General features: G+C 33.7%; 1 protein-coding gene across 1 annotated transcript in view; it reads left to right on the top strand.

The window, feature by feature from the left end:
• LOC145303588 (protein Wnt-1-like) overlaps positions 1-12310 on the top strand; it is a 444881-nt gene that overhangs the window by 166822 nt on the left and 265749 nt on the right. Inside the window, exon 2 of the mRNA XM_080145132.1 lies at positions 1596-1849. Coding sequence (XP_080001258.1) covers positions 1596-1849 — 254 coding nt within the window. The remainder of the gene's footprint in view (positions 1-1595; positions 1850-12310) is intronic.

The raw sequence follows: 12310 nt of genomic DNA, 5'->3' as shown, positions 1-12310 counted from the left end.
TGGGTTTTAACCCGGAAAAACCGGTGCAAAAGTGTGAGAATTAAAAAAAAAATGAAATTTGCCAGGTGAAGGTCGAACGCCGGTATTACGAATGCATAACGTAGTAGCTATTGGTTCATGTTTTAATTTTTAGCCTTGCAGTGAACAGTCATTGACGGCAGAGGCAAAATAAATCGTGAGCTGAACATTTTTGTTTCGATTCTCGGTTGTGGCACATGAGTCTTTTTTTTAATATACTTTTTAAATCATTACGATATATTGCATACAATCTGTCTATATATCTATCTATATATCTATAAAGTGAAAATGTCTGCCTGTCTTTTCCCTATGGTAGTTAAGGAAGGCTATTATACAGAAAGACATTACTTGACATATTCCCAATTTTTAATATATACATATGCACATAACCTTATGAACAGTACATAGGGTCCGAGTAAAGCCGGGCGGAACTGTTAGTATATATATATATATATATATATATATATATATATATATATATATATATATATATATATATATATATATATATATATACCCGGTGTTACTAGATCAAAATATATTGCCGGACAGAAGGATTAGTCAACCACTCTAATGAGTCGTAGACGACGAAACACGTATCAGTGGAAAATTATATTTAAAAAAACAATACATATGCCGCACCCCATTTGGTCAAATTGGTAAAAGGAAAAATTATTCCCAACTAGCATTTAGGTAAAAATGCATTTTCGTATAAATAATTGAATTCATTCAATAAGTATCGCAAACAAAATCTATATGCAGCCCCAACTCTAATTAGGGTCCGTTTCTTAGTCTTTTGTCCGAATGAAATGAAACTTTGGTCATAACTAGTTTATTATATTCAAAACATCACATCAAAACACTAGGGTCTTTGGCCTTTTTTTCTCCGTTCTACAGCATATGTTCTGGATGGCCTCCATTTAGTTTTTTTTTTGGAGGGGGTCACTCTGTATATTTGTAGACATCCACATTCAGTAACGTTTCGTTCTATCACAGCTCATCAATATGGTTAGACTAGCACCTCTCCCAAGCCGAGGATTGAACATAGAACCATCGCCAACAGTCGGCATTTCTGCCCATCGACCCATGGGAGCGTCGCCCGTATAACGCCTCAACAAATATCCATTTTAAACAAACATTCGTCCACCACTTTTATAGTGCTCAAACTTGTTTGCAAATATATATATATCATTTATTTGATTTTTTAAATTAATATTTATATATTTGCCTATATATTCAGATATTTATCTGTTTTAATCATTTTCATCATGTCTATTGTCTAATATTACTGTCTTTATTTAATTACCTCTCTTTTATTACGAGGGCTATGACAACAGCATATTCTTTTCCTTGTTTTGATTCTCAGGTATATATATATCCATAGATATCTTTATGTAGAGTGATGTGATCCTCGGTGGATTAATTGTGTCGAACTGTGTCAGATATATACGCGAGAGTAAAAACAACGAAAAGAATATACTGTTGTCATAGTCCTAGTTATTACATCAGCTAATAATGCTTGAAACGACTAAAGAGTTAACTGTTTACCATTTTTCCCGTTTCTTTTCTTATTGAAGGACTTTAGCCCACGCTGAATCTATGAACAATATGGTCGTACCTCAAACACAAATCCAAAATCCAACATCGTTACCGTTAACACGGAAACAAAGAAACCTCGTATCGAAAAACCCCGGTAGTATCCGAGCCGTTTACCAAGGTGCTAAACAAGCGATTCTGGAATGTAAGTACCAATTCAAAAATCGCCGATGGAACTGCCCGACCTATGAAAGTGGACGTGGTGTGTCTGTGTTTGGCAAAATACTACAGAAAGGTAAGCACGGACATATTTATACTCGTTTCTTTGATTTGTTAGGCTACAAATGCAGAGTTCATTAATATTTGACGCAACAGTTTCCAAATGAAAACACACACACACACACACACACACACACACACACACAAAACAAACAAACTAAATAACTCCAAGCAGAATTCTGTAAATAAATTTGAAGAATATTTAAATCTGTCGTGTTGTTCATTTGTCGAAATTTAACAAAATAAAAATAAACGGACAACTTCAGCCTAGGTAAACGTTTACCTCCAACACCATTATTCCTGGCATAGCAACAAGGATAGAGTAGAATGCCGGGGCTGCCGAAAATGTATCCACTACGCATTATATACTGTCCTTGAAATAAGGGGGGGGCAACTAAGTATTGAACTTAGTAAAAGTAAAGAACTATCATTATAAAGAAGAAGTTTGAAGATCGATCCTCCTTCCACGGCGTCGCGTAGGCTACAGGACCGGACACGCTGGTGGCGATTTAATTTTTATTTTACATTTGCATTTATAAATACGAAAGAATAAAAAGCGAACATAAATTCAATAAATAAGTAAATAATAAAGTGTATATATATATATATATATATATATATACCGTTGAGTCAGTATATGTTATATATATATATATATATATATATATATATATATATATATATATATATATATATACCGTTGAGTCAGTATATGTTATATATATATATATATATATATATAATTTTTTTTTAATATTAACGTTATTATTTCAACACGGTTCATTTTAAATTCGTCGTTTTTGTTTCATATTTTCTGTTAATTTGGTAAAAATTGCAGAGAACACTGTGTTTTACGGTTGTTTTTAAAAATGGAACGGACATTCAAATTTCGTTTTGTTTTAACTTTTTTATTTAATTACGCATGTTCCCCCCAAATCGAAAGTAATGGAAAGAATAGCATTCAACAATCGTACGTTTTACCTATAAAAAACGAAATATTTTTAAAAATAAAATTTTATTAACAAAAATGAAATAATTTAATTTTAAACAAAAATGCCAATTTGGTATAACTTTTAGATATGTGTACATCAAATTATAGACTTTTATAGGTTTTCGTGTATGCTTACAACGAATAAACACCCTTAACCTCCCCATGTTTAGAGCGGCTTTCGAAACTTGTGCCTCCACGACGTAAACACCCTCGACAAACCCGACAGGCAGCTAAATCCCACCCCCACATAGTAGAGATCCCTAGATGTAAAACATCTTTCTAGCCCAGTAGTTTCTCTCCCAGAACCGCTAGACTTTGGAATTCCATTCCAGGTCTCTGCTTCCCCAACTGTACTAGTGTGTAGAAGTTCAAGTGTAACGTGAACCGACATCTTGCTGGCCAAATTCCTACATAGTACTCTAGTAGTTGTTGCCCCTGATATTAGCCCCATACAGCAAAGTGGCAATGTGCCTTGTTTGGGGTGAAAATTAAAAAATAAATATATAAATAAATAAAAAGATTGACTTTCAAAGTCTTAACATTATTGCCCGTAAATTAAATGAAAAATCTGTTATATATGGGGAGTGTAATCTGTTGGAAAAAATTGACAAAAACAAAATACAAGGAGAGAGCGTGCATTGTACAGGTCAACCCTAAATTTTTTTTGTGTGTATTAACAGCCTCAAAAATATTAAATAATAATTATCTGATTAAGTAATATTTAGCGGTGAGGCCTTTTCAAAGCAAATCTTTAAAAAAAATGACCCACCCCCACTACATATGTTTCGAATGTTTTTACGTATTTTCAAAATATTTGGAACTAATCACCCTCCCACTCATTTCCCCTTTCTGCCCTCACTCCCGCAATAAAACTTTAGAAAATTGCTAACGATTACATGTCTCGCTACGTCACCAAAAAGTGAGGTCTCATTTTAGGTTAAATTTATATAGGAATGTGATCCCAACGCTAAAATATATTTTATATTATCTTTAAAGGCGGTTAAATGTTAGCCAAAAAGAGTAAATTTTGATTTTATTTTAGGTTTGGTTGGAGCGTAAAAAACAAATACTTTTTTAAGTATGTAACTTGACCAAGTGTTTTTTTTATCACATTAGAAAAACATATTTGCTTTGTTTTCTTTTTTGTTTGAAAACAATTCTAACTTTCAATGAAAAATACAAATAATCGTAAATGAATAATTTTGGATACAAAAAACGTTGATTTTTTAAAAATCAAGTTCTAATTTTAATCATGCACAACTTGAGTAAAGAAAATATTTTTTTTTAAATATGTAGGTGCACTTGAACAATCGGCACCTTGAATTTTTTTCTTTTCGTCTTTTTTCAACTATTCATGAAGATTGTTGCACACCAAGCTACAATATTATAAAGGAAAAGTGGACAAAAATCAATATTTAATGATTTTGAAGGCTGGTTCTGTTTTGATTTACAGCCTCGATTCGATGTTGCCATCTAGGACCACCATCCCGCTATTATCATTATTTTATTTTATTTTGTTTTGTAAATTTTCACTTTGAGAAAAGTTCGGCCTGCTCCCCCTATTTATTCAACCCGTTGACCCTTAAAAGGTAAGATGAAAAATATTCAAAATAAAAAGTTATTTTCAGATTATATTGTCGTTTATTGTCTTTAGAAAGCATTTTCCAGGATACCTCAAGAGCCTCCAGCGCACTACTGCAAGCATTAATTAAAATTAAGGAGACCCCACTAAAGTTTCTATCTACCCCTCATTCAAGAGAAAATATTTTTTAAGTAAGGTCTGAAAAAAAATGTACCAGAATCCACAGGAGCGCTACTAAAAGCAGTAAATATGGTTATGAATATGATTATGGTTATATATTGCATATTTATATTTAAATCAGTTTTTCTTTTTAATACAACGGGATTAAATTACCTTGATTTGTAAGGAAAACACGTTAAAATAAAAGTATATTGTATTTAATTTAGCCTGAATTAATCATATAAAATTGAATTACGTAGGGTAATAATAAATTTTGAGAGCTTTTCGTCAGAAGACAAGGTAACTGATCATAGATAGCGATCAAAATCTTTTAAAGCTGGAATTGGAATCAATGTTAATTGTGATGATTCTTTTTGAATTTTTTCTGTTACATCTCTATGCAGTTTTGTCTTTGAAAATATCTGGTTCTTCTAATGATTTCGCAGAGGAAATATCCACTATTGACAAGAATTCCTTCTTGACAATCAGCCCGACAGGTGCGAGGCCAGGAACTGGCCGGCCCGGTACTGTTTAACTGAGGTACGTCGCCTTGGTATTACCTAGGAGGTCCAACCCCCAGGCTTTGCTTTCGGGTGGGACAAGTTTATCGTTTGTTGCCTGAGGAGCCCTTACCGCGGAATATCGATGGGAATGTCGATGGGAATGTCCAGGAAATTTTCGCTAGCCTACACTACCTGTATGGGCGTTAGATGGACATCCCCACTTTCTGACCTTGTGTCACATCAAGCTGAGGTGGACATCATGTAAATATCTACTTTAATAAAACAACAAAACATACTATAATATTTATTTATTCTGGGATGAGTTATGTGTAAAAATCATTTTCATTCTGTTGATCAGTCATAATTAGTCAATCATTGTTTGATATACTGCTGTGAGAATTAAAAGCAAGGATGACTTTTCGTTGCTTTATTTCAAAATCTTAATCCCATGGTGTTTCCGTATACACCTTAAATATGTACGTAAATCACATAGCAAAATAGCAAGGCACTTTTATTTATAAAATATCTATAGAATAACAAACAAGTAGACTTCGTTATGCAAAATGTCTTATTTTCATTTTCCTTCAGTCAAAGTTCTTAGAAACCAAATGGGCACACTTCATGGGGCTTACTTTTGATTTCTATATGAGATACATAGATATTTGAATGCTTGATTAACGTTCTTTATCACTCAAAAGCTGAGTTATTAAAGAGGTAGAGAACAGAATTTGCCTCTCCAGAATTAATCATTTTCATATCTTGTAGTATATCTTTTTTGTGTTACTGGATTTCAAGATAAAAATGCATCTTGCCTGGTGGAATGTCCAGCTGTTACTTGAGCTTCACATCATCCGGAGGAGGTCTACCATTCTTTGTAAAACCCAGTGTTAGTTAGCCATAGTGAGGAGGTTTTATTTAGCCCGAGAATAATATGTGATTTTGAATGTTTAGTCAGAATTTACTTGTAAGAAATATCCACATGCCAGATTATCCAGACAAACAGAAACTAGAGGGCAATGTCTATGCGAGAGTATATGAATTGTAGAATGTAATCACAGCGGGATAGACGTAGTGTTTGTAATCCAACGGATTATGAGTAATCCACAACACACACATATACATATTTATACACACATACATATTTATACACACACATATACATATTTATATACTCACACACACATATATATATTTTGTGTGTGAATTTAGTAAAAAAAAATTTTAAAGCATTTTTCAGAAATTTAAAATTGAAAATGCAGATAAAATGCATTTGTAAACCACGTTTCAGGTTCAAAGCTTTTTTGGGTTTTTTTTTTTTTTTTTTGTAAATATCACTTTTTTTTGGTCTTTACGTTTTTATTATTTTTATTTTTTGTCTAATAATTTGTCACATATTAAAGAAATAATATTTCACAAAAAAATAAAAAAAGCTATTACCCTTACATGCTTTATTAGTTTTTGCTTTTAATTTTTCGTAATTAGTAAGGTCTTTCCTTCGTAGTATTGTTAAAGCGTCGATCACATTCTATTTGAAAGATAAAAGAAAATCCTTTTATGCATAAACTTTTAGTATTTTTTATTACTAATTTATATATTTTATATAATAATTATTATTTAGAAATTGTGTAAGGTATTTTATATAGCGGTTTTTGTAACCTGAATTAATCTGATAAAATTGAATTAGGTAAATTTGAAGAGCTTTCCGTCATAAAATATAGTAGCGGATTCTAGATTTTTTAAATTCCATTTTCACACCAAACAAGGCACAGTGCCACTTTGATATAGGAGGCTACTATCGTGGATATAAGTTACAATGATATTAAGTAGGGAGTTGAGCAGCAAGATGTCTGTTCACATTACGATTGAACTTCTGCATGTCAGTACAGTTGAGAAAAAAGGAACTTGTAAGAAAGTTCCAAAGTCTAGCAGTTCTAGAGAAGAAACTATTGGAGTAGAAAGCCTTCTTACACCTAGGGATCACTACTGTGAAGGGGTGGGATTTAGCTGCTTGTCGGTTTTGACAGGAGTATTTACGTCGAGGGCTTGTAGTTTGTCAGAGCGTCCACCATTAATATACTTGTAGAATAGGCAGATGGATGCAAAACTTCGTCGGTAGGACAGAAGTTGACGGTTAGATGACAGTTCAGAATCTCTCAGGCTTGCGACTCTATTTTGAATCGTGTCCAGGTGCGAGAGACTAGTAGCAGGTGCACCAAGTGAAATGTGAAAACAATACTCTCTACAGAGGCGAATTGTGGCCTTGTAGAGGTACAGGATACTGTCAGACGTAAGTAACTTTCCTCGAAGCGGGACTGACAATGCTCTCAGTGTGTCTGTTCCAACTCATGTTTCCTGTAAACGTTATGCTGAGGAGTTTGAAATAAGTACTTTCAGGTAATGTATCTTTAGCAATAGCTATTGATGGTTGATAAGCTTTCATGTAATTATTTATTGAAGGAAACAAGCTTAGTCTTGGTAGCATTGAATGCGATTGCAATTAAAATCTTCTAAAGCTAGAACTGGATTAGATGTGAGTTGTAATGGTTCTTTCTCAATTTTATCTGTTACATCGCTATGCCTTTTTGTGTTTGGGGAATTTATGGGTTTTCTAATGATTCCACAGAGTGATTATCCAATATAGTCTATAGAGAATACATTATAGTCTATAGAGAACCTGATGTTTATTTTATAAAAATATTTTCATATAATGGCTTGAATAAAAGTTTAAAATAAAATATCAGATATCATAGTTCAATTCGGCTCTAAATAGAAGCATTCATTTCAAACATACCATTGTAATATAAAAGAGACTACTGTTTATTTTATGTAACAGGCCTTTCTGCTTGTTCGATAATAAAACATCTCAAATGCACTTGTGATATTAGGCTGTATAAGACATTAATTTTAGTCAAAATCGCCTGTTCATTCTTTCATCGAACTTTTTCCATTATCGATACTTATCGGAAACATTCCGATATAAAACTTATCTTAGAACACTGCCAGGTACATGATGTACATCTGTGTGAAATTCTAACAAAATTGATCCAGCCGTTTAGGAGTCTATAGGGAACGAACTCGCACACACAAACAAATTTTCTTTTATAATTCTCCAATACTATTGCTACACTATCCCTTTGATTACTGTACACACAATAACCCTTATCCCTGAGTGGCCATTGGGCCTTGATAAGTGGTGAACTCCATGTAAATATATATATATATATATATATATATATATACATATATATATATATATATATATATGGTGATTGTCATTTCTTGACAGAAGAAGACCATCTTTCCCTTGCTTTATTGTTGATTACTCAATCATTTTCATGTATTTTTTAAATATCTTCTTTTTTTTTTTAAATTATATACACATATATACACATACGCGTATATACATGTGGAGATGTGATCAAGATGCATCAATTCCTATTTTCTGTGCTAACGAAGATGGCTCTTCACACCAGCCCTGCTCTTACACAGTCTGTTGCAAAGGTCACACTTAAACTGAAATTGGAGGAAGCCAACTGGTGCTGCTCTACTGTGGACGCTCATATGACGCTTCAGGCCTCCACTCGATTTACAGACCACAGAGCAAACAGAACATCTGTGCCCTGCAATATTTTCCCTGTCAAAGAAAGATTGATCTCCATATGAACACTTGTGACTAGCTAGGCCAGCTCCGGATAAAGTCATTTTACCGCATAAATCACAGGTGTGGTTCTGCATGAAATCCTCCGACAGACCTGATATATCTGACAGATTTTCTTCCGGATATCACGCTTCATTTTTGCATTTTTTCTTCTTAAAACTATCACAGCCATGATAGACCAAGGAGCGCCACGTTTTACGATCATTGGAAGCACTTTCCCAACTGAACACGTCAATACCGAGAGTTTTAAAATCATCTTTGATGTTATCCTTAAAGCGTTTCCTCGGTTTATGTTGTGGACGCTTTCCTTGTATAATTTCACCATAGAACAGGCGTTTTGGCAATCTATCGTCGTTCATCCTTGTCAGATGTCCAGCCCACCTCATCTGGCTGCGTATAATCAACTTCTCGATACAAGGTGCGCCAGCCCTCATAAGAACATCCATATCAGGTATAAAAGTGCTACACCTGATGCCCAGAATGTGTCTCAGAAATTTCTGGTGCACTCTCTCCATGACTTTTATGTGTTTACCATAAGTTGTCCAGGCCTCAGAAGCGTAAAACAGGGATGGTAAAATACAAGATTGATAGACACTGATCTTTGTATGAATAGTTATATCCCTGTCACACCATACTCGCTTCTCTAAGCCACCAAAAGCCTTAGTGGCACGCTGTATCCTATAGTTTACCTCAGCATCCAGGGTTCCATCTTTGGCGAGAGTACTACCCAAATACACAAATGTGTCAACCACGGCAAGTCTTTGGTTGCTGACAAAAATATTTGGTTCCACATACAAACTACCGTGTGGAGGTGTGAACATGACCGTAGTCTTCTTATGTGTTCCCGTCCATCAGGATTGGGTTGATGTAATTCTTATATCACTGTACAAGGGAAAGGGACCCAGGACTGACTGTGGAAGTTATCGTGGGATAAGTTTGTTGGAAACAGTTGGCAAAGTATTTTCCAGAGTTCTACTCAATAGATTGTTAAAGTATATTTGTCCATCCGTCATTCCAGAAAGCCAAAGTGGCTTTCGTTCGGGCAGAGGAACCACGGACATGATCTTCTCTGCTCGGCAGTTGCAGGAGAAATGTACTGAATACCGCGTTCCGCTTTATCAGGTTTTTGTTGATTTGACTAAGGCTTTTCATACGGTGAACAGAAGTGCCCAATGGATAATTCTGGGGAAGTTGGGATGCCCACCTCAATTTCTACGATTACCCAGCGAGCTCCACATTAATATGAAGGCTCGCCTGAACTTCAACGGATGCCTGTCGGAACCCATCTCGGTTGACAATGGTGTGAAGCAGGGTGATATCCTAGCACTTTTTTCAATTTATTTTGCAACTGTTATCGTATGCCTTTAGGGAATGTTCTCTAGTTGTTTGTTTGCGTTTCAGAACCACAGGTAGGGACTTTGATCTTCGTCGTTTTCATGCTTCTACAATGACCTTTCAGCACCTGGTTCGTGAATTGCATATGCGGATGACGCCGATATCGTGGCCCATGGTGAGAGGGATATGCAGGGTATCATGTATCTGTTTTCGGGGGCCTGTGCTTCTTTTGGGCTTACTATATATATATATATATATATATATATATATATATATATATATATATATATATAGGTATATACGCTCAAAGTTACTTTTATATAATAGTAGAGAGATATGTGTATATATTTTGCACATATATATCTATTATATATATATAAATCCGTAATCCTGTCTGTTTGTTTGTTTGTTCACAATTTGATTAATATATACAAAACTTCCTGCTGAAAACGGTTATCTATATAAATTTTATTTACTATAAGATTTTCTATATAAATAAATAGCATCACGATCAATATATATACACTATATTGAAGGCAATGTACATAATAGAACTAATCTAATTTGCATATTATATTAAAGAAAATCTTTTTAAATAATTCGCTCAATTAAAATTACTGATTATAGTAAAATAGTTGATGTAATTGTTCTATTTAACAGTATTATTTAAAGTTAATTTATTTAAATTATTTTAATTCAAGTTATGTTGAACTATTTGCTAAACTGGCACATTTTAAGTAATTTTCACTGATACTTCACTTCCGGTTATGAACGGATATAGTGTTTAACCAAATCGAGAGATATGGTGATAAAATGATTTGTTTTAATTATTTATTTTCTATAAATCTAAAAGTTACAAATATTGATAAAAAATAAATAATTAGGCTAAGGATGATGTTATTTTTCGACGAAATATTTTAAATCGTTAGCTCTCTATTAAAGTCTCGGCTATAAATGTCGATTCATTGTAAGGTGTGAGCACATTTACCAAAAGGTTAAAATTTATTTCCTACGGACGATTTTAAAATCATTTTTCAACTATTCACTTGACTGTCTGAATTTTATCATCGTTTCCATAATACTTTGAAAAAGAAACAAGGTAAAGTAATGCTTTTTATATGAGATATATTCCTACGCGTTTTTTTTTCACTTTTTTTCTTCGATTTTCTTTTGAGAAAGATCTTATGTTTTCCTATCTGGGTAATTGATTTAGTTGATAATATATATTTGTGTGGGGGAGTTTCGACGTAATTATGGGTTTTTTTCGGGGGAAGGGGGGTGTCGCTTTATGTCCAAGCGTCACTCAAAGAAAAATAATTGCAGAGGTACAAAAATGCGGGTGTTGTTATCTGTTTAGTACTTCTGCAGTTTACGAACCGTGCTATTTTTTAGATATGATTTACAAGTGTAATTCAATTTTTGCCGTATCTTTTGTGTATTAAATTTTTATGTGAAAGTCCTTCCTTTATTAAAAATGGGGTACTTTTTATATACACAACCAAGCATAGTTTATCCGCAAAAATCCTAATTTACATTTTTGGGAGCAACACAAACTGAAAACGGACCTGTACAGTTTTCTTTTTCTACGTAATGTAGAACTTTCGTTTACATTTTTACCAGTGGTATCTTTTTGACATCATCACTGCTAATTTACCCCTATTTAATCTAACTTTAACTTTACTGTAGATGAAGATGATGCTGTGAAATATCCTACAGAGTTCTTGAATTTAATTGAGCTTTCTGGAATGCCTTCCTATCTTCTAAAAGTTAAAGTTGGTTGTCCTATCATGATTTTAAGATCATTAGAGCCACCAAAAACAACTAATGGAACAAGTTGTGTTGTAACTAGATTGCATAACAATTTGATTGAAGCAATGATTACATTTTGGGCTTATAAAGGTTAAACTGTACTCATTCCGAGAATTCCACTGATGCCAAGTGATAGCGAGTTGCTCTTTGCTTTTCGGAGGCTGCAGTTTCCAGTGAGGCTCTGCTTTGCTATGAGCATTAATAAGAGTCAAGGGCAAACATTCAAAGTTATGGGAATTGATCTGACAAACCCATGTTTCAGTCACGGCATGTTTTATGTGGCAGTTTCAAGAACAGGAACTTCAAAATCAATCAACATATTAGCTAATAAAAGAAAAACAAGAAATGTCGTTTACCCAGAAGTTTTGGTTTCGAACCTGTAATTACATAAATATTAAAAGAATGCCAATTAGTATTGTGTAATACAAATATATCCGAAG

Source organism: Euprymna scolopes, chromosome 19 (genome assembly GCF_053919585.1).
Source record: "Euprymna scolopes isolate OS-2025 chromosome 19, ASM5391958v1, whole genome shotgun sequence".
Taxonomy (NCBI): domain Eukaryota; kingdom Metazoa; phylum Mollusca; class Cephalopoda; order Sepiida; family Sepiolidae; genus Euprymna; species Euprymna scolopes.
This window is presented reverse-complemented; position numbering and strand designations above follow the sequence as displayed.